This window comes from Bos javanicus, chromosome 8, assembly GCF_032452875.1.
Source record: "Bos javanicus breed banteng chromosome 8, ARS-OSU_banteng_1.0, whole genome shotgun sequence".
Lineage (NCBI taxonomy): Eukaryota > Metazoa > Chordata > Mammalia > Artiodactyla > Bovidae > Bos > Bos javanicus.
Window position 1 is genome coordinate 63,248,951 of NC_083875.1, and position 23,800 is coordinate 63,272,750.

At 48.3% G+C, this 23,800-nt stretch overlaps 1 protein-coding gene across 2 annotated transcripts in view; it reads left to right on the forward strand.

The window, feature by feature from the left end:
- Positions 1-23,800, forward strand: part of TMOD1 (tropomodulin 1) — an 89,001-nt gene that overhangs the window by 48,652 nt on the left and 16,549 nt on the right. For both annotated transcript variants that reach the window (XM_061425746.1, XM_061425747.1), the window contains exons 4-8: positions 494-613; positions 8,493-8,582; positions 9,511-9,641; positions 11,325-11,432; positions 17,356-17,499. In XM_061425746.1, coding sequence (XP_061281730.1) covers positions 494-613; positions 8,493-8,582; positions 9,511-9,641; positions 11,325-11,432; positions 17,356-17,499 — 593 coding nt within the window. The remainder of the gene's footprint in view (positions 1-493; positions 614-8,492; positions 8,583-9,510; positions 9,642-11,324; positions 11,433-17,355; positions 17,500-23,800) is intronic.

Here is a 23,800-nt window from a genome sequence, read left to right on the forward strand (position 1 = left end):
CCGTGTGTGCCTCTTTGCTCTCTCATTCAGTTATGAGTCTGACACTTTAAAAATATAGTGTCCCAAGTTTCTCCCTATTCGTCTTTTACTAATCTGAGTGTATGTATTTGTTTTAGAAATGTTTCTAAGTTTTTCTCTCATACCAGAACCCTTGTTTAGAGCATTCCAGACCCTGGCATTCGATTATATTTTTCTTTTGCATTTTTTTCTACTTACTGATTGTTAAAATTAATGACCAGCGTTTTCAATAGTGAGCAGTCTCCTCTGACCAAGTTCTAAAGTTCTTCTTTTTAAACATAAGGGGTGCTTTGTTGGAGATCTCTGATTCCCTTTCTCTGAGCCAGTTTGGCACTGGGTCCCCAGAGAGAGAAGCTTTAAGGGCATCTTGGCATGGAGGGATCCACAGGACTCTGGACGGTCCACCTGGGGTCATCGCCAGAGGCTGCCCTAGTGCAGTGGCGCTGTGTGTAACAAGCATCTCATGTGTTTTCAGGAAAGGTCTGGGTCCCCAAGCAGAAGCCGATGGACCCCGTGCTGGAAAGTGTGACACTGGAGCCAGAGCTGGAGGAGGCCCTGGCGAATGCCTCGGATGCGGAACTCTGTGACATCGCAGGTAGGAGGCACTCCTGACGCTTCCCCACGTCCTCTAAAGCATTTGACCTGCATCAGCAGGGGAGCCTTGAGTGATTTATTTCAACATAAATACCCTCTCTGTTTCTGAAAAGGACTAGAGGAGATGGAAACCTATTACCAAGAACTGAAATGAGTGAAATAGAGATAAAAACACCCAAACCCTTTCCACCTCGGAGCCCATCCTAGAGGAATGTGGGAGGCAGCCTAAGCCCTTCACCAGCCGTTGCATCAAACCCTGCCCAGGCCTCCTGGGAAGAAAGAGGAGAGGGGAGGAGACAGAGGGCTGCCGGCATCTCAGTCGAGGGGGCTCACAGAGGCCTGGAACAGGTCATCTGATTTTAGCACTTTGCGCAGTTCAGAGAGCTGGGCTTGGAGCTGATCACCCCACATCTCATGTTCATACAGCACCCTCCATCTTCCTGTGTGTTTCCATGTGATCTCCACAAACAGCCCCGAAAACTCCAGAAGGTGGCCTGGCATCCAGAGCCTTTCACCACCTGCTCTTGTCGCCTCGTTACTGTCTGGTCCCTGCCCCACTTGTTGGTATCCCTTTGTCGCCGGGGGTCAGGCTCTGGCTGCAGCGTGCCCACCATCATGCTGTGCTCCCTGGCCCAGTGCGGTAGCTGGTCTTTTTATTCAGCAGTCTTGGGGGGCTGCTAACCCTCACCCAGATGATGACAGGCGGGTGGATGGGATAGGGAGAGACTCAAGGCAAGTGGGAAGGGGAGAGGAAAGACGGGGTCAACTGTGAGGTCAGGGGAGGAGTCCAGTTCTCCGGAGTCTAAGTTGGTGTCATTAGTGAAGGTGGGTGCACTAGTCTGCCCAGCCTGCCCTAACGAGATACCACAGGCTGGTGGCTTAAACAACAGAACCATGTTTTCTCAATAGTTCTGGAGGTTAGCTGTCCAAGATCAAGGTGTCCGCAGGGTTGGTTCCCTCTGAGCCCTCTCTCCCGTGCTTGCACATGACCATATCTCTCTGTCACCCTGTGCGTGTGTCCCCCGGGGTCCCTTTGCGTGTCCTAATCTCCTTGTAAGTACACCAGGCAGATTGCATTAGGACCCACCTTAACAGCCTCATTGGCATTTAATCACTTCTTTAGAGACCTTATCTCTGAAAACAGTTACAAATTCTAAGGGGCTAGAAATCACCGTATTCAATATAGTAGAGGGACAAAGCAGGACACAATCAACAATTTTGGAGGGACAAAATTCAGCCGTAACAGTGAGGGAGGGATAAGTGTAGGGAAAATAAGGCCAGTGGCCACCCACAGCGGGCAGGTGTATATGAAAGTCCTTGAGTTCTTCCAGGGTCCCCACTGGAGATAGGGAGGTGGGTGTCATCAGTATTGTCAAGCTCTAGGGTCTGGTGGGAGTGGGGTCTGGGGCTCTGGAGCCTAGGGCCCTGGCTGGGGTAGAAGTGTTTGGGAGAAGAGTGGAAATAGGATGAAGGTAACCACCGTGGATACCACGAATGGGTTGGGAACCCAAGGCCGAATCAAGATGGGCAGAGCCTAATGCAAGAGCTAGAGAGACAGTATGAGGGTTCTGTCTCTGGCACTGAGGGCCTGCCGGGAGACTCAGAGGTGAGGCCAGAGGCCAGTGAGGCTGCTGTTGCCAGGGGACTCAGGTGGCTGCAGTGTCATGCTTTTCGCATTCTCCAGCTTTTTGTGCGTGTCATGTACCAGTATGATGACATTCTTAGGGGAGAGGGGGACCGGGAACCAGAGCCAGGTTGCAGCAACCTGAGGAGTGAACAAGGGGAGCCAATGTGTAGACCCTTAACCCAGATAGCCTTTCCTGGGGAGGCGGAACATTTGGGAAAAGACAAAGGGCAGTGGCTTGAAGGGTGTCAGGGCTGAGAGAGAAAGGTGTTCTCTTTCACTATGAAGTACACAGCAGTGAGGGTGTGACCCTGGAAATGCAGCACTTAGGTCAGGATACTCAACTGCTTTGCTCATCAAAACCCACACCTGTCACATTAGATCCCACGTTAGGCTCCTGGGACTGTCTTCCCGACTCAGAGTTTGCTTGTGTTCCGGTTCATCTGTGCACCTGGGCAGTGGGTGGGGGGCACAGTTGTCCAGCATCTCCACACTGGCTCACCCCAGCGACTGTTTTTGTCCTGGTCCTTCTCCTCTGATCACCCTCGTGACATCACACTCCTCGTTAGGCAGTTCAGAGGGATCATCAAATGACTCCACTGTCAGAACCGCCAGTTCCTATGCCAAAATAGAACTGCAATATCATGCTAAGTTTCTGTCTAGATTTCTTGAAACTATTCCTCTTTATTTTCGTTGGCATGGCTAATTACTAGTATCTGTTCATGATACCATACACTTCCAACGCCCAGAAAGGAGAGCGGGAGCTGCGGGAGGACACCAGCGCTAACTGGCTAGCCTTGGATGCCTACTGTTGTGTGTCAGCTATTTTTGAAAGGTGGCCATGGAAGAAGGTGTGGAACATTTGTTGACCACCAACTATGTCCTCGCTGCTGTGGGCATTGCTTTCCACACCTTGCTGCATTTATTGACCACAGCGATCCTATGAAGTGAGTTTTATTGAAGTCCCCATTTTACAGACAGAGAAAGTCGGCATAGTGAGGTTATCCTTGCCCATGGGTTTGCACTCCGGCAGCTTGGTTCTAGGGTCTGCTCACAACATCACCACCCAGTACACCCTGGATAAAGCCTTCCAGGGTAGGGAAGTGAACACAGAGTAAGGAGATGGGTGCATGGCTGAATCTCAGAGTCAGCCAGGGTGAGGATAGGAATTAGGAAAGGCTCTAGATGTCACACTAAAGCATTGAGGCCTGGGCTGGGGAGTGTTGGGAGAGGCCAGATGAAAGCAGGGGTTTGGGTAAGAGGTGGTGGTGTTGGGAGGATGAGGGGATGGAGGGGACAGGCCCCAGGTGAGGCCAAGGGCCAAGGTGGCCTGTGTCTAAGATGTGTTTCTGAAAGACCAGCTCCTCCTAGAGCTGGATCAGAGGACAAGATGGCTGAGATGATGAGATGAGTGTGGGCTTTTGGCCTGAGGCTCCCGAAAACAGAGCTGGGTGCCTTCAAGGACTGAGGAGAGCTGCCCAGCCAGGAGTCAATTTAAGAGATGAAGTCGCTGGAGGTGGGACATCTTGCTGGAGTGCTAGGGGTGTTGCTGGTGGTAGCTGGAGCCCCGAGTGGGTGATGCATTAGGGAACGAAGAGGAGGGCGTGCTGGGCACAAGGCTCTGCAGGTCCTCTCTGCGTCCTGCAACTCGATTCTCGGGCAGAGCATTTCTGTTAATTAAGCTTCCAATTGCGCTGGACTAACCATAAGAAAGCAGCCTGGTTCCTGCCCGTGCAGAACTGAGGTTAAACAATCCCCGAGGCCAACATGCAGGGACGGGTGGAAGCAAGTGTCCTAGGGAGAAAGGCCGAGTGCAGAAGAGGACTCGTCAAGTGGTGGGGCCGTAAGATGAGGTGGGGACCAAATCTGAACCGAAAGGAGGAAGAGTAGAGGTGAGCTAGACCAGGAGATGGGTCCCAGTGGGAAGGAGGCTCTGAGCTGGGGATGAGGCAGCCCCTCTGAGCCGCTGCTTTACAGGTGCACGTGCGGCAGGCTTGATACCTGGCTGTGATGCGGATGTGTAGGGGGACACCCAGTAGGTGTGTCAAATGAGCCAGACCTGTGAACTCTCACTCACTCACTGTTTTCTCATCTGTGCATTCACTCACGAGTCAGCGTATACTGCTGGGATGAATCAGATCCAGTCCCTGACCTGGGGGCCCCAGGATGTGATGAAGAGGACAGAACAGAGACATACAAATATCAACATGCAGTGTCACCATAGGTGATGAGCAATGTGCTGGCCCCCGACTGTGCTAACTCCTTGGCACGTGGCCTTGAGTTGTAGCTCTGAGGCCACTGGGAGTCAGCTGCAAGCAAGTGCGCGATCACTGCCTCCCCTCCCCAGTCAGGGGTATGACCTTGACTCACCTTTGGGGAACTTTCAGGCAGGGCAGTACCCAAGAAGGAATTGAGGGTAGGGAAACTTACCCTTCAGAACCCCCAGGCCACCCCAGGGTAGTTGGTACCCCCAGCTCCTGTGATGATCAGAAGCAGTCTTAGTCAGACCACCCAGCTTCTGCTGTACTTTGATGTCCTTAGACACCTCTTCTCCCCCAACACTACAAGGGACAGGGTATGGCTTATTCAGGAGTAGCTGGTTCAACTGCTCTGAGGTCCTGGGCTAGAGCCAGCTTCTCTCACCTGCTCCTAGGATGCAGGAAATACCTTCTGGCCATCTGCCTGAGTCAGCCCGAGCACTTGGCAGCTGGGGGAGCCAAGGATGTGTGCTGCTGTCTCTCTGTGTCCTAAGTCAAATCACCAACTGAGTGAACCCTGCCAAGGCAGAGTGAGGAAAGAGAACTCGATGTTCTTTTTCAGAGTTCAAAAATAGGCCTTTTTAAGTTTTGAGGAAGATCTAGACTTTTTTTTTTGTAAGAAATCACATTCCCGTGTGCTAAATTCAGCCCTGCCAGTATCTACAAAGAATGGAGCAGCAGGCAATGTTGATGTGCTGTGTTTCTGTCACTCATTCCTGGTGACACGAAGTGTGCAAAACCAAGCAAGGAGAAAGTCATGGTTTGGTCCTTGGGTCAGGAGAAGGGAATACTGGCTTCGGAGCCACCGGGCAGTCTGCTCAGTGGTGGAGATTTTACTTGGCCCCTCCCCGTCCAATCCTCCTCCCTCTCACCTTCTTAGAACTTTGGAAAGTGAAAGTAAAGTTGCTCAGTCGTGTCCAACTCTTTGCGACCCCATGGACTGTAGCCTACCAGGCTCCTCCATCCATGGGATTTGAAGAATACTGGAGTGGGTTGCCATTTCCTTCTCTTTGAACTTTAATCTCCTCTGAATTGCAAAGTTGTTTTATTTCTTCTTATGACTGCTATTGATATACATTACCTCCTAGAATATATGTCATCTGTCTTTAGAATTCTGAGGTCGAGGGGAAATGTTAGAACTTTAGACCAGTTGGTGACCTAGTATGTGGAGGTGTGGGTGAGAACATTAACTTAGAAGCCAGGAGGGTCTTCACCAAATGGTCTTTGACCAACCATTACCCTCTTGAGTTGACTCATTGGAAAAGACTCTGATGCTGGGAGGGATTGGGGGCAGGAGGAGAAGGGGACAACAGAGGATGAGATGGCTGGATGGCATCACTGACTCTATGGACGTGAGTCTGAGTGAACTCCGGGAGTTGGTGATGGACAGGGAGGCCTGGCGTGCTGCGATTCATGGGGTCACAAAGAGTCAGACATGACTGAGCGACTGATCTGATCTGACCCTCTTGAGCCTGCCAGAAAAATGGGGGTTGACAGTACCTGTCCTGGATGCTACTCGTAAAAATCAAACACTATAAGATGGTGAGAAATTGTCATGTGGCTATTAAGGCCCATGAGAAGGTAAGAGATCATCCCTCAAACATGATCCATTTTAGAGGTGAATAGACTGAGGCGCAAAAAGTGGAAGTCATCTGGACAGGGTTACTCAGTAAATTAGTACCGAGGCTCACCCAGAGTCCAGGTCTCCTTCCTCCATCCCCCAGCACTTCCTTGTAACCTTCCTGCCTCGGCCCCCTCTTTCTGGACCATTATGGAAAGCTATCATTCAAGCACAAAACGCATTTTCCATTTTCCCACCACTCTATACACTCTAAGCCAGAGAAGCCATCTGAGGTTACATCTTTCCTATGATTCCCAGCAACCTTTACAAACTGTTTTCCCAACCCTAAAACCCAGCAGCAGCCCAGAACCACCATCAGAGCCGCTGTCTGGGTGGGGCTGGAAGAGCCCACCCCAGAAGGTGACTCCAGGTGATCTGATGCACCTGCTGCTGACTCAAGCCTCAGCTCCCTCTGCCCACGGAGATGCAGCCTAAATTAAGGCCCAAAGAGCTCAAAACAGTGCAGAAGCCTCTCTCCTTACCAGTTCTTAACGATGAGCAGGCAGGTCTAATTTTAGCCAAGAAGACTCATAGAATGTGAGAAACAGAAGGGACTTTCAGATCATCTTGTCTTGTGGTTCTTAGCTCCCACTGAGCATCGGAAATCATCCAAGGAGATTAAAAATACATCTCCAGAGATTAGATCAGTTTGTCCAGGAGGACCACTGGTATTGTAAAGTTCCTGGGTCATTTGTATGTGTAGCCATGATTGAGAACCAGTGGTCTAGTCTTACCCCTCGTTGTACAGAAGAAGCTGAAACCCAGAAAGGGGAGTGGACTTATCCAAGGACACAGCAGCATCAAAGGCAGAGTCAGGACTGGAACTTGGGTCTCTTGACTCTTCACTAAAGCTTCCCATGTTATCCCTCTAACTAGAAATTGCATCTAATGAAATGGCCAGGGGAATTTTTTTTTTCTTTTTAATGAACAAATGTTTACCAAATCATCTTCTGAAAGAGGTCCAAGACAGAGAATACTCTTCCCTGATCTCTGGAAGCCCACAATCCAGTAGGGGAGACACACATATACCCAGATAGCTGTAACACAGTTGACTATGACTGTGAAAGGGACACCAGATGCTGTGAGAGAGCTAGAGGGAAGGTGGAATCCAGGAGGACTTCTGGGAAGGAAGCATTATTCCAGACTTAAAGGATGGGGATGTAGAGTTGTTGGATCAGATACTGGATGTTCAGTTGGATTTGAATTTCAGATAAACAATAAGTTTCTCATGGAAAAAGTTCTCAAATTCTGAATGGGGCACACTAATATCAGAACATTATTAATTGTTTATCTGAAATTACAGCTTAACTGGGTATCCTATAATTTTATTTGCTAAATCTCAAAACTCTCCAGTGGTGGGGTGGGCTGCATTTCAGCAGTGGGTAGTGTAGATGGAAAGAGGCTCACCAGCAAATGGGTGGCATTGGCAGAAGCAGGAGCAGCTGGTGAGGGCGTGGTGCCCTCTGCCACGTGTCCAGCTTCAGCTCCGTCCGTCTTCAGTTTCCCCCTCTCTCCCTGGCCGGTGGCTTCCTACCCACCATCCCTCTGTCCAGAATATTCTACCTTCTTTCTTTTCACTTGGCCAACATCTCATCGCTCCCATCCCTCTGTCCTCTTCTCCCAGAACACATTGAACTTTCTCTTTACAACACTCAGCATACTCTGCACTTACATTTTCAGTTGTGACTTGCTTAGTCTCTAGTTCCCTGAAGATTGTAGGCTGCATGGCAGAGGCCCTGTCTCTCTTATTCCTCGCTATCCCCACCCCCCGACCCCAACCCAGAGCTGGACACATGATGCTGGCACTCAGTAGATGCCAAACAAATGAATGGATGAAAGAATGACTGATCAGGAGACGGATACAGTCAGGTTTGCATTTCCAGAGAGATCTTTCTGACTGCTCTGTGCTGTATGCTGCTGGGGGAGGGTCGAAAGAGACCGAAGCCAGCATACCAGTGATTCCGCAGCTGGAATCACTGGCGAGAACTGATAGGGCCCTGACCAGGACAGAGCTGATGGAGTGGGAGATGGGACAAGTGAGAGACCCGGTACAGGAGGGTGAGGATTTGGGGGGAAGGGTGCCATGTGACTGAGGTTCTACCCCAGGGGACCGGCAGGATGAGAAGATGAGAAACAGGAGTTCTGTTTTGGTCAAGTTGGGTTGGACATGTCAGGGGGACACCTAGGAATCTGAGGCCAGGGACTAGAGACATCTAGGCTGGGGACAGAGATTGGACAGTCACATCAATAGAGGCAAGAGTAAAAACCAAAGTGTTTCTTACCATTTCTGTGAGCAAAACTTCCTGGGGCGTGGAATGTCTGTGCCTGGGAAGCTGTCTGTCTGAGAGGCGCGTCACGGGCCCTTGTGTCCCTGCAGCTATCCTCGGCATGCACACGCTCATGAGCAACCAGCAGTACTACCAGGCCTTGGGCAGCAGCTCCATCGTGAACAAGGAGGGACTCAACAGTGAGTACCGGCCCCGCTCCCTGCCCACTGCGAGGGCATCTCGGAAGTGAGGGATCCTCCAGAGTCTCACTACCTCCGCCCACTCTCTGCAATCTCATTGCAGAAGATTTCAAATTCTACTAGCTAAAACTGCTCACCTCTTCTTTTTACTCTCCTGGGATCCTTGTGACTTGATTACAAAGGCCTTCCCCATCCCAATATTATCAGAACATCCTCCTTTATTTTCTTCTGTAAGTTTTAGAGATTTACTTCTTATTCTCCACTTCTTAATCCTCCTGGGGTTCATGTTTGTGTGTGGTGTGAAATGAGATCAAGCTTTCATTTTCTTATATCAATATTCCATTGTCCCAGCACCACTCCTTGCAAAGTCCGTCCTCTCGCCTCTGGTTTGGGGCTCCACCCGGATCATAAATGTCCACGTGTCCACACGGGTCTGTCTCTGGGCGCCCCTCCTGCTCCACAAGTCTCCTTGTCCTTTCCTGTGCCAACATTACATTGTCTGAATTTCTCCACCGTGTTGTTTCAAGCTGGTAATTTGGCCCCAAAGAGAAATGAAGGCACCCACAGCACAATTACCCTTTCCTCTGGAAGGCCTACACGTTTCTTTCCCACCCAGTCTTCATTTTATCCTCACAGGAACCCACTGGGTAGAACGACTGTTCACACCCTACCGTGAGGACACCGAGCTTCAGGCAGTTTAGTGAATTCACCTGGTTCTTGCAGGTTGGCAGATGCATTGTCCAAGCAGGGCCCAGACTCCAGGCCCCATCCATCGCCATCCTCCTCCAACCCGTCCCCTCAGTAACCCCCGAGAGGCCCAGCCTTCCATGTCCCTGAGCTCCACCGCCACTTCCTTCTGATGTCCTTGTGTCGAGGGGAAATGACGCCCCATCTCTGTGAGCCATCTTCCTGTTGTCGGTCACTCTAGGTGTGATCAAACCTACACAGTACAAGCCTGTGCCTGACGAAGAACCAAATGCCACAGACGTGGAAGAAACACTGGAGAGGATAAAGAACAATGACCCAAAACTTGAAGAGGTCAACCTCAACAACATCCGGGTGAGGCCCCCTTCACTCCACTTCCCCTGTTGTGGGAGTGTGGGGGAAGCCGAGTCCACTCAGACCCAGACAGCCCAGACCAGACTGCACACAGACACCAGTGTCCTGCTTGGACTCTGGGTCCTTCTGGATCAGGAATAGAGGCAAAATTTTGGGGTAGGAGGACAGTATAAACCAGGACAGCCCATCATCTTGGTTTCCTTCGGGGCCTGACATCAGACCCAGATGTTCACCACAGCCAACCCAGGTTCGACTCTGGAAACCCACCACCTTATCCACAACACTGAGAGCTTCTCAGAGATAAATCATGAGTCAGACACATATGGCTACACGGGATCTGAAGGCTGGAAAAGCCTGGTGCCCACCACGTTCGTGGGGTAACCCAAGCCTGGGGAGGGGCCTAACCCTGAACCTGTGTCTCCTGCACGTATTCAGCCTCATTCTGCAACCCTAGATGGGAACCATTGGCCCAGTGTCCAAAGCCATACTCTAGGCTGTTGGCCCACATCTCTTTTGACCCTTCCTGTGTGACCACCAGGCAGAGCGGAGACGGGTGGACAGGCTGTGGGAGGAATGCAGGAGCAGGCCCAGCTGCCTGCTCACCTGCTCAGCCCGGGAGCCAGAGAGATTAGTTCTCAGGGGGTGTGGATGTAAGCTAAGAAGTGGGCCCCTCACTTCCCAGCTCGCTTTTCCTTTCTTCTCCACTTTCTTTTAAGTGGCTGCCAGCCTCGTGGCATAATCAGATTGGAAACCTGCGCCTGCAGTGTCTCCTCCACCTGGCCTCCCTGAGCTTTGCTCCCATGGGGGATAAAGTGACGCTCTGAAATGCGAGATCCATTCGGGTGCCTCCACTATCTGCCGTGTGCGCCGTGGGAGACACTGGCACAATTCAGAACTGTGCACCCTGGCAACGTCTATGGGCTCAGAGAAGCGTAGGATGGGGGGACCTGGCCACGGCCCTGTGCCTTCTGGAGCCTCAGGGGCCTCAGAAGTGGGCCTCAGGGCCCACTGTGGGGCCTCAGGCAAGGGCTCGCCCTTTTCAGGCCCATTTCCCCTCTGCATGTGATGCAGTTGGACTAGGTCAGTGGTATTCACTTGAGATTAAAAAAATAATAAATGCCAATGCCCAATCCCTCTCCCCACAGAGATTCTGATTTTATTGGTCCAGGGCAGGCCTGAGCATCAGCATTTTACGAAAGTTCCCTAGCACCTCCGATGTGTGGTAGAGCTGAGACTTTCTGGGACAGATGTCTCTTAAAGATTGTCTAGGGCAATGCCCCACCTTAGTTTACGGAAACAAACTCAGAGAGGGGCAGACTCCCCCAGAGTCACACAGCAAGTCAGAAACATTGCCTGTTGCACACACCCACAGGCCTGAGCTCTCGGCACAACACTCTCCTGCACCTTTGCCTTGATGTTTTCCTGCTTCTTAGGTTTCTGCATGTACAAAGAGAAAACTACCTGAAATGTTCAGGGAGGACTTTCTCAATCTGTTTACCAGAAAGTTCTCCCCAAATCTCAGCCATCTGGGGCAAAGCAGGAACCCTCTGCCCATTCAGCTCTTTGGTCAGAGACATGCTGGACATCAGGTTGCATCAGATTGTGAGAGAAGTACTGTCCCATCTCTCTGCCCTGCCTGCCCCTAGCAGGGCTACTGATCACTGCTTGACTTTCTCTCTGCAGAATATCCCCATACCCACTCTGAAGGCGTATGCAGAAGCCCTCAAAGAGAACTCGTATGTGAAGAAGTTCAGCATCGTGGGAACACGGAGCAATGACCCTGTGGCATTTGTATGTACCTTTCTGTTCTGTTGCCTTGAGAGTGGGAGGCATAGAAACAGGAAAGTTGACCTTTGTGGCCTCAGGACTGGCCATGTGCCACCGATGAAGAACCCTGTGTGGTGAAGTGTGATGTGGTGAAAGACACAGGGCTAGGAGCCAGGAGGGAATGTGGACAGAACAGCCATTAGCCAGGCACCATCTGTACATTATCCTAGTTAATCACCACAATCATCCCAGATCCCAGAGGTGCAGGGCTCCCCACTTTACAGATGAAGAACGTGGGGTAGAGGGAGCTCAGACAACTTGCTTTGTCCAAAGTTTCACAGCAAGTGAGAAGTGGAGTTGAGATTTAAATGCAAGTCACGTGGACCTTAAAGTTGGATCTCTGTCTCCACTCTTGTGTAGACAAGGGCCTGCCCCTCCCTGGTCCTCAGTTTCTCCATATCTAAAATTATTGTCTTCATTGGTGGTTCCCAGTGATCAATTTTATTTGATCTTTCCTGTGTCTTAAAAATAATTCTGATTAGATTCAGTTCATTCAGTTCAGTCACTCAGTCATGTCTGACTCTTTGTGACCCCTTGGACTGCAGCACGCCAGGCTTCCCTGTTCATCACCAACTCCCAGAGCCTGCTCAAACTCATATCCATTGAGTCAGTGATGCCATCCAACCATCTCATCCTCTGTCGTCCCCTTCTCTTCCTGCCTTCAATCTTCCCCAGCATCAGGGTCTTTTCCGATCAGTCAGTTCTTCGTATCAGATGGCCAACATATTGGAGTTTCAACTTCAGCATCAGTCTTTCCAAAAAATATTCAGGACTGATTCCCTTTAGGATTGACTGGTTTGATCTCCTTGCTGTCCAAGGGACTCTCAAGAGTCTTCTCCAACACCACAGTTCAAAAGCAGCAATTCTTTGGCACTCAGCTTTCTTTATAGTCCAACTCTCACATCCATACATTTCCACTGGAGAAACCATAGCTTTGACTAGATGGGCCTTTGTCAGCAAAGTAATATCTCTGCTTTTTAATATGCTGTCTAGGTTGGTCATAGCTTTTCTTCCAAGGAGCAAGCGTCTTTTAATTTCATGGTTGCAGTCACTATCTGAAGTGATTTTGGAGCCCCTAAAAATAAAGCCTGTCACTGTTTCCACTGTTTCCCTGTCTATTTGCCATGACGTGATGGGACTGGAAACAGTGGAAACAGTGGCTGACTTTATTTTTTTGGGCTCCAAAATCACTACAGATGGTGACTGCAGCCATAAAATTAAAAGACGCTTCCTCCTTGGAAGGAAAGTTATGACCAACCTAGACAGCATATTAAAAAGCAGAGACATTACTTTGCTGACAAAGGTCCATCTAGTCAAGGCTATGGTTTTTCTAGCAGTCATGTATGGATGTAGGAGTTGGACTATAAAGAAAGCTGAGCGCCAAAGAATTGCTGCTTTTGAACTGTGGTGTTGGAGAAGACTCTTGAGAGTCCCTTGGACTCCAGGAAGGCCAACCAGTCCATCCTAAAGGAGATCAGTCCTGGGTGTTCATTGGAAGGACTGATGCTGAAGCTGAAACTCCAGTACTTTGGCCACCTGATGTGAAGAGCTGACTCACTGGAAAAGACCCTGATGCTGGGAAAGATTGAGGGCAGGAAGAGAAGGGGACGACAGAGGATGAGATGGTTGGATGGCATCACCGACTCAATGGACATGGGTTTGGGTGAACTCTGGGAGTTGATGATGGACAGGGAGGCCCGGTGTGCTGAAGTTCATGCGGTTGCAAAGAGTTGGACATGACTGAGCGACTGAACTGAACTGAACTGATGGGACTGGATGCCATGATCTTCGTTTTCTGAATGTTGAGTTTTTAAGCCAGCTTTTTCACTCTCCTCTTTCACTTTCATCAAGAGCTCTTTAGTTTCTCTTCACTTTCTGCCATAAGAGTGGTGTCATTTGCGTATCTGAGGTTATTGATATTTCTCCCTGTAATCTTGGTTCCAGTTTGTGCTTCATCCAGCCCAGCATTTCTCATGATGTACTCTGCATATAAGTCAAATAAGCAGGGTGACAATATACAGCCTTGACGTACTCCTTTTCCTATTTGGATCCAGTCTGTTGTTCCATGTCGAGTTCTAACTGTTGCTTCCTGACCTGCATATAGGTTTCTCAAGAGGCAGGTCAGGTGGTCTGGTATTCCCATCTCTTTCAGAATTTTCCACAGTTTGTTGTGATCTATACAGTCAAAGGCCTTTAGCGTAATCAGTAATGCAGAAGTAGATGTTTTTCTGGAATTATCTTGCTTTTTCTAAGATCCAATGGATATTGGAAATTTAATCTCTGATTAGATTAAATTGTATTTATTATAAAGTAGCCATCAACTCCTTTTTTTAAAATATTCAGTGCATATTTATGGAGTGTTTATGTCCAGCACTGAATTAGGCTCTGAGAATACAACTGTGACCAAGATAGTCACAGCTCCCACTTTCATGAATGTAATGGTTCATGTAGACAGATAAAGAATAACAGTACAGTATGATTACTACAATACTAATAGCAGGTTAAAAGGTACATGAATTAGCCTACCAGCCATGGCAATTAACCATTTAGTAGCAATAAGTTTTGTTGATAGCCACAAAATAACTTGCTGGGATTTCAACTGGGATTGCATTGAATCTATATCAAAATGGGAAGAACTGGTATCTTGATAATATTGAGTTTTCTTGTACATGAATAGGGAATATATCTCCATTTATTTAGTTCTTCTTTGATTTAATACAACAGGGTTTTATAGTTTAGCTCCTATAGATCGTATACATATTTTGTTAGCTTTATACCTAAGTATTTCATTGTTTGAAATGAAATTGTTTGCTAATGTAAATGGTATTGTACTTTAAATTTTACATTCCACTTGTTCATTGCTATCTATGGGAAAGCAGCTGACTTTTCTTTATTAACCATATCCTACAACCTTGCTATAATTGCTTATTAGGTCCAGGAGTTTTCTTTGTTAGTTATTTTGTATTTTCTGTGTAACCAATAATGTCATTTGCAAACAAGTGCAGTTCAGTCACTGAATTGTGTCGGACTCTTTGCAACCCCATGGACTACAGCATGCCAGGCTTCCCCATCCATCACCAACTCCTGGAGCCTGCTCAAACTCAGGTCCATCGAATTGGTGATGCCATCCAACCATCTCATCTTTGCAAACAAAGACAGTTTTATTTCACCTTCCCAATTTATATGCTTTTTATTTCCTTTTCTTGCCTTAGTGCATTGGACAGAACTTCTGTTACAGTGTTGAAAAGAGGGTTGAAAGCGGGCATCTTTGCCTTGTACCTAATCTTAGAAATAGTTTCAAATTTCTTACCACTAAATATGAAGTTAACTGTAGGGTTTTTTGTTTTTTTGTTTTTTGGTAGATAATCTTTATAAATTTGAGGAAATTGCTCTCTGTTCCTAGTTTACTGAGACTTTTTATCATGCATGGATGTTGGATTTTGTCAAATGCTTGTTTTGCATCTATTGAAATGACTGGTTTTTCTCTTTTAGCTTGTTGATGTGATGGAATATCCCACTTAGTCATAATTCAAAATACTTTATGTTGAGATTTCTTATTTGATCCATGTGTTATTTAGAAGTGTGTTGCTTAATCTCCATGTATTAGGGGAGTTTTCTACTTATCTTTTTTGTTATTGAATTTCTAGTTTGATTCCATTATGGTCTGAGAACAGACATTGTATGATTTCTGTTCCTTTAAATTTGTTATAGTGTGTTTTGTGGCCCAGAATGCGGTCTATTTTGGTGAATGTTCCAGTGTGCGTGAGAAGAATGTGTATTCTGCTCTTGTTGGATGAAATAGTCTATAGATGCCAATTATATCTAGTTGACTGATGGTGGTGTTGTGTTCAGTCATGTCTTTCCTGGTCTTTGACCTGCTAGAGCTGTCCATATCCATAGAGGTGTATGGAAGTCTGCAGCTATGATACTGGATTCATCTCTCTCTCTCTTTGCAATTCTATTAGTTTTTGCCTCATATAGTTTGATGCTCTGTTATTAGGCACATTCTCATTAAGGATGGTATGTCTTCTTGGATAATTGACCCCATACTATCCTTCTTTATCCTGATAAATTTCCTTACTTTGAGGTCCATTCATAGCAATCAATTATTTTCTCATTTTTAAAATACATAGGACATTTCCTTGGTTGTTTTCGAAACGATAGAAATAGCTCATAGTCTCTCACTGCTGCCAGTGGAGAACCTCTGGTTAGATGTTCTCTGACCTCAGGATGTCTCCAGCACAGCTGGCAGTCACATGCTGTGTCCACTGCTGTCACTGGATCAGAAACCAAGCCCATCTGTGCTGGCAGTCAGCTCAGCTCCACAAATATTTACGGGGAATTGACTCTGTGCCAGGTCAACAGCTGATGTCATACCCTTCACACCAGGATACCCATTGTTGAAGATGAAAATACTTCTGGGACAATTGGTAACAAGCTACCGGAGCTCCATTAGCGTCCGCACTGCCTGCCACACAGCTCTTCTCCTGCCCATTTCTTTACTCTGGTCCAGCAGACAGAGTTGACACCTGGTATGACACTGCCTATAGGACCAGCTCAGTCACTAGTATGTCGACTTGGATCAGCCTGCTATACTTACATACTGGCTGTCAAGTATTTTGATTATCAGGCCACACCTTTCCTGGGGAGCAAGAGGGATGCTGTGGGTGGGCACAGATTGGGTCCATCCCCTCAGGAGGGTCCAGCCTACGCAGGGTTGGAGAGGAAGCTGACATGTCATCCCGGGGCACACGAAAGCAGGGGAGCTGAGGATTTGGGCTCTGAAGGCATCCTAGGAGCTGAGCCTTGCGAAGGCTTCAGCAGGCAGGGCCAGTGGGACGGGCATTCCTGGACCAGATCGTCATTTCAGACAACCAGGACCCACTGATCTTACATCCTGGCTCATCAGCTGCTGGTGTCTCCTTTCCACCATGACACATCGTTTCCACCACCTGCTAATTACTTCATTTCCTCCAGAGGCTCTGATTGTCATCTACACCCCCTGGCTGAAGTCCTCCAACATGCTGGGGCCATCCGAGCTCCTGTCTTCCGATTTGCCCTGGTCACTTGCCCAGTGGGATGGCTTCCCAGGCTCCCCTCTCTGCTGTTCAAAGAGAATGACAACTCCATGGAATTCCAACAGGGACACAGAAAAGACAAGTTGAAAGCATATAGGGAACTTGGAACTCCAGTAGTCCAGTGACCAGTGACTGAGGACCTACTATGTGCTGAGCACTGTATGGGTGGGAGGTTCCCTTGGGGTGAACGAGGTGCACCAACAGCCCACCAAGAGTATATAGGCTAATGGAGGAGACAAAACCTCTATAAAAACAACTCTAAACACAGGAACACAAGTTCCATGAGGGAGGTTATGGATAAAGTCTGTGAGGTTCAAGAAGGCAGGCACAGCAAGCTAGGGGGAAAGACTCTTAGAGAAAGGGGCATTAGAATGGCCTGGAAGGATGGACAGGGTTTCAATGAGGGAAGCAGAAAGGAAGGGCATTCCAGGTGGTAGGGAAGGATGAGGAAAGGCAGAGCGGAGGGAGAGCGCTGGGTGCCGGGGGGAACTGAGAGTAGCACCATCAAGAGGGTAGCTGGAGTTGAGGCTGATCAGGGCAAGGGAACCAGGTAATAGAAGATTTGGATGCAGGTTAAGGAGCTGAAACTCTCCAGCTGGGGTTTGGAGCCACAGCAAGCCAGAGGGGAGGAGAGACACAGAATGGTGCTTGGTGAAGGAAGTTGAGGAGATCTTCTTCCTGGTCCCTGACTGTGTCTGAGGGACTCTCACTCCCAGCAAGGCTCCCTCAGTATTTTAGGTTCTACCCACAGGGGTTCCAGCCTTGATCAGGTAATTCACGGTACCCTACCTTTTCTCCTATGGTCCAAGGCCCTTGCCGAGATGCTCAAGGTGAACAAGGTGTTGAAGACACTGAACGTGGAATCGAACTTCATTTCCGGAGCCGGGATCCTGCGCTTAGTGGAAGCACTTCCGTACAACACTTCTCTGGTGGAACTGAAGATCGATAACCAGGTGAGATGGGCAAGGGCCTCCTTGTGTCCTTCACTTGATGCTTGCACTTCTGCACTTGTTCATTTGCTGCTGTATGGACTGGACAGAGCAGATGCTGCTGCTTATGAAAGCTCCAGAGCCCAGCTTTAAAGAGACCTCCAAGGTCATCCAGTCCATACCCTCTACATGCTCACAGTTCCTTCTTCATCATTCCCACCAAGTGCTCCACCAGCTTCTGCTTGGGGACCCCTAATGATGGGAGGCTCACTTTTTATTGAGATCACCCCTTTCATTTTTAGTGAGAATATCCTTCCTTATATCCAGTAGAAGTCAGCTCCCTATAAGTCCTGTTTGTTGAGTTTAATTCTGTTCTCTGCTGCATACAGGGTATATCTGATGCACAGATCTTATAAACCACTGGAGCCTTCCTCACTAGGCAAAACAACACCATTTTTATCCATCACCCCCCTACACCACTCAGTGGGCTTTTGAATACCATCAAGGTTATTCCCTGGGCAAATTCTAGTTTGCCTTTTTCCTTACAGGGTTATCATTTCTCTATAACTTCCGTAGTTCAGTCATTTATCTTCAGGGCAACCATTTCAGTTCTAACTTTCTAAGATGATACTAATAACAGTATCATGTCTGTTGCACATGTTGAGGGTTCCCTGTGGGCCAGGCTATGTGCTGTGTACCTTATACACATCATCTCTGATCTTCCCAACTGCCCTGCAGGATGTGAGTGTTATCGGTCTCAGTTTTCAGAAAACAAAACGGCTCAGAGAAGCTGAAGGCTAGCAGCTTTCTCAGGGCTGCCAAGCAGCCCTGAGAACTTTCAGAAGCAGGATTTGAATGCAGGTCTCTGACTCTGAAACCCACTCTTTTCCAGTATACCATGTCGCTTCTAGTGCTAAAATGCTTTCTTCTTTATGGTTTGATAGAGAACTTGCTTTTTTTCCCTACATGAAAATGTTTGCTGAATGGTCATATAAATGTGTGTATAGGAAAAAGATTGGATGAAATAGAACAAAATTGTATACAGTGGTTGTCCCTGAATGAGATTATCTCTACTTTTTATCCTCATTAAAAAAATTATACAAATATATAGAAAAGTGCATAGAAGTTAAATCCACAGCTTAATGACTCATATAGGCAGGTAACCTGTGTCAAGAGGTTAAGCATCACCAGCTTCCAGAAGACTTTGGCGGTCCCTTCCCTGGTGGCTCAGATGGTAAAGAATCTGCCTGCAATGTGGGATGCCCAGGTTCGATCCCTGGGTTGGGCAGATCCCCTGGTGAAGAGAATGGCTACCCATTCCAGTATTCTAGCCTGGAGAATTCCATGGACAGAGGAGCCTGGTGAACTATATAGTTCATGGCGTCAAAAAGAATCGGACATGACTGAGAGACTAACACTTCTCCCAATCTTAAACCTTCACAACTCTTCACAGTTTGCTCCCTACTTACTCTTACGGCTCCATGACTTAGAGCTATTCTTTTCTCTCCCCAGGAACGTCCTCCCCTGCCCTGACCCCTTCTCTGCCTAGAGAAATCCTCCTCTTCCTTCTGGATTTGGTTGTAGTCTCTCCTTCTCCCAGTGGTTCTAGAGCCAGCCTGAACCACCTTGCTGGAGCTAACTGTACATATATCCCTTCCCAACTCCACTTGAGTGATGGCACACTGGTAGTTACTCCTAGTGAGAGTATTAACACTGTGGATGTTGGCAAACACTACAAATCCAACCTTTATTTCCCCCCCACAAGAGCCAGCATATAACTGCTTTCTCCCTTCAGCCTGCCACAGGGCCTCTGAGCCTCCCCGCAGAGAGAGTTTAAGAGCTCCTTCCCTGGTTCTCCTAGCACCTTGGCTTCCTTCTGAACTTCTCAGAAGTGGGGGCTGTGTCTAAGTCATCTCCATATCCCAATACGCAGTTCAGAACTTGGTCCTGCAGTGGCACTTGATAAACAGGGCTGCCCTGGATGGTTGTATATGTTGTCCACTGTACAATGAGGAGACAGGGGACAAAACCCAACTCATAATCTACTCTTTAAAACTTCATACAGGACTTTATTCATCCAGAGAAGGCACTTTTCTCTAATTCATAAAGAGAGGCCATATGAGCCTGCAGCAGCCGTGTCATGTGAACTTGCTGCATTAAATTCTTTCCATCTCTCACATGCCAGTAGCCTGCTGCTGTAGCACCCATTCCCAGCCCCCATTGCTTCCATCCTTTCTTCCATTGCTGACCCTGCTTTATTGCAGGCAGAGGGGGCAGATGAGATGGAACAAAGGCATGTAACATGCCTGGCAGTAGCCTTAGGCCAAGCCCTGGGATTGGCTACTCATGTGATACCAGGCCTACCCGGGCAGGGAGTCTCAGCTGAAACCTGATTCCTGGGACAGAATGTCGGCCAAAGATGACCCAGAGCACTGGCTTCAGGTCATTCTGGTGGCAGCTTACAGGGAGCAAGCTGCCCACTTCCCCTCCCAGTGCTTCCCCCCAAAGACAGAGCCCATGCTGACCATCACCCTCAGCCCGGCTAAACATCCATGCAAGGCTATCCACTTCCCTGAGCCTCAGTTTCCTCATTTGTAAAATGGGGATAATGAGAATCTCTACTTCTAAGGAGCTAAGAGATGAATACTATGAAGTTGTTCACTTTTATATTTACTCTGAAGGTGACCTAGGGAGTTCACACATTATTCTAAGAGTTAATGTACTGAGCAGGTACCATGTATCCATTATCTCATTTAAGGCTGGCAAAGACTTGCTGGATGGATGTCACAGCCTATCCTAGTATTGTGGATGAGGAAACTGAGGCCCAGGCAGGCTATGTAACCTGCCTGAGGTCATACAGGAAGTAAGAGAGGCAAGGTTAGAATCCAGGTCTATGTGACGCTAAAGTCCATGAACTGTGCCTGTCTGGGTTCTTGAATCTACTGTAGTTTTGTGCAGGTCTTAGTTCTTCTCAGCTGTCCCTTTCCCTTGGTGCCAGGCCAGAGCACTGGTCACCACCTGCTCCCACCTCATCCTAGGAGTGTCTCCCTTTGTTTTATCTCAGGGTTTAGTAAGTGCCTGCTGTACCCAGAGCTGTACGGGGCTCTGTGTGTGAATACTGGCTCTGTCCTCTTGAGATTCCACACTGGATGAGATGACTGACATGTGTATAGTTGATCATTCAGCCAGGTGCTCTAGCAAGCCACACACAGTGGGGTACTGTGGGGAAAATTTTCAGTCAGGAGCAGGCATCAAGGAGGGCTTCTTGGAGGAGGCGGAATTTGAGATAAACTCTAGGGTGGAAGTATGTCAGAGGGTTAAGTGGAGGCCATGGCATCCCTGGTGTAGGGAACCACATGAACAAAGAGAAGGAGAGAGGACAGCTGTAGAGTCAATTCAGAATCAACTAATGGGACCGCCTGAGGAAAGCCAGAAACGGAGCTGAGGGGAGCCCAAAGGGCTGGGAGTGAGTAGTTCGAAGGGAAGTGGCCTGTGGGCTGTCATAAGATGGTTCCCGGCTGGATGGGAGAGGGTTGGGGGCAGGAAGAGGACATCAGGGCTTGGAGACCAGAGGGGGCTTTGACTACCCACATTCAGGGTGCCTGTGAGGAGGTACTCCTGGGAGCCTGAGTCTAGAGACTGGACTGAGACCTGGTGGGGGACGTGGGGGGCTGAAACAGGACTCGAGGAGGGGGCTCTGCTGGCTCAGGCTAGGGGAAGGCCATCCATACCTCTCTCAGTGCCCCGGGAGGCATGGGCTCTGGGGGCATGTGGCCAAGAGGAGGTGATGAGTGGCGCTGGATTTATTCCTCGTTCTTGTTAGTCACTGAGGTCCCCAGAGGCCACAGCTTTCTCCTCAGCCCTGCGCCCGTAACCTGTGTCAGAGTCCTCCCTTCTCCTTATTCGGCCAAGGAGACGGACTCGGGGAGTTCTGCCCAGGGTGACACAGAGCCTCACAGGCTGGTTCAGGACACGGACTCAGGATAGGACTCTGAGGCTGCTTGTTGACTCAGCCAGGCTCTCTTTTACTTCCATGCTCTTGCTGCCTGGAGTCACCCTGGTACAGTAGTGAGCCTGAGCATGGGGGGAGGGGCAGGGGGCTGACTGCCGCTGAGAGCGCTGAGACATGCCTAGTCCAGCCCCCTTTTTGCAGATGGGGAAACCAAGGATTTGAGAAGAGATGGGACATGCCCAATGTCACGAATCAAGTTAGGCTCAGAACTGGGCTGGAACTGAAGCACCCAGCTTCCAAACAGGCTGTGTTAATGAACAGACAGGAGAGACCCTCCCAGTGCCCAGGAGGCAGGCAGGACACACGGGGTGCCTGCAGGCCCATCCGTCCCAAGCCAACTGTGTCCCAAGCAACGGCTCTTCGCCCCTCTTGATCCACTCTCTTCTCCCACAGAGCTCCCTCCAGCAGGCCCTTCCCAGGACACTTGGGGCATGGGACACTCTCCCTGGCCCTCAGCAGAGACGAGGCCTGAAAATAGGCTCCCTCTCCACATGAAGACATGTGCAAAGTCTAGGGGGATTTCACTGGGTGTCTCGCATTTCATTCCAATATTTGACAGCGAGAATGTGCTTAATATTTTGAAAAGAAGCTAAAGGAAGTGGATCATGTTTTCTTGTTTTTCCAGATTGGATTGTTTTCCTAGTGGAAATAAATTTAGAAAACAAAAGCTATGCTAGAATAGGATCCTGAAAGTTTTCACACATGGTGACACCCATTAATTTTAGATTCCACACTCAGGGCAGCTTTTTAAATGAGGCTGAATATAGCTTTTGGTTTTGCAAGATATAAGGAAAACACACTCTTGAAAACCACGAGAGCAAGACCAACTGTGTTTTGTTTTGTTCCTTATAGTTTTAGCTTCTAAGCAGCAGCTCTCCGTCTGTGCATAGTTTTCGAGTCTGTAGTCTCATTTTGCATTGAAGTAATTCAGTCTGGAAGTATTCAGCCTCCTTGAGAGGACAGGCATGTGTCACTGTCCCTTCCTCTAAATGTCAATTATGTTCTTTTACTTACCTCACTCTAAGGGAAAGATGAAATGAAGTCAGTGAAAATAATAAAGAAAATCCTTTTCCTATGCAGATCAGAATAAACCAGAATAAAGATTTGTGACAGTGACCATCTCACACCATGTCAGGTCCCCACTGCAGGCTGTGTTTGGAAAAGCTAGGCAGGAGACAGACTGACCCAGGGGCTCCCTGGCTTCAAATCTCTGACATTTGAAGTCAAACAAGGGATCGAGTCCTGGCTATGTCCCAGCTGTGTCATGTTCTTTCTGTGTAATGGGGGGAAGTCACTTATTGTATCCGTGCCTCAGTTTCTTTATGTGTAAAACGGGAATAATACTCATACTCGCCTAATAGGGCTATGCCTCATATATCTGATATATAGTCTTTTATCAATCAAGGGGGGAGATGTTTCTATTGTTAATTAGGCCCAGTCAGTGGTGGAAGGGTGGGATGGGGAGGACCGACATCCGAGAGATTCTAGCTTATGCAAGGAACAACTTTTAACCACTTTCTTTTCCTCTCTTATTCCCTCTCTTCCTTTCCTACTTGAGTTTATTTTTTATTGAAGTTAACTTATATATAGTAAAGCAAATGCATCTTGAGTAGACGACTCAGTGGATTTACAAATTTATGTGTAGCTGTGTGATCACCACCAAGTTCAAGATGCGGAACACTTCAGCACCCCAGCAGGCTCCCTCAGGCCCCTTTGCCAATCAGCACCCTGCAAATGCATGAATATTTTAATTTCTGCCATCAGAGACGAGTTTTGCCTGTTCTTAAACTTTATATAAATGGAATCTTTCTGTGTCTGGCTTTTTTTGGTCAACACTGTCTGTGAGTCTATCAGTTATCTCCAGCTGTGTAACAAAGTATGCTCCCTTCCCCCAAAAAACTCAGCCACTTAAAACAACATGAACATGCATTTAGTTCACAGTTTCTGAGTCAGGAATCCAGAAGCAATTTGACTGCATAGATCTAGCCCAATCTCTAATGAGATTACAGTCAAGGCTTGACCAAGTCTGAAGGGTTGACCAATGCTAGAGGAACTGCTTCCAAGTGGCTTCTTCCATGGCTGTTGGCAGGAAGCCTCAGCTACTTGCCATGTGGACCTCTCCATAGGGCTGCTTGAGTGTCCTCATGGTATGGCAGCTAACTTCTCCCTGAGCTAGTGATCCAAGGCAGAGAAAGAAGGAAGCCAAGCCAAAAATGCCTTTTATGAGCCAACCTTGGAAGTTACACAGTCACTTCTGCCATGTTCTGTCTGTTAGAAATGAGTCACTAAGCAAAGCCACCCTCAAGGGGAGAG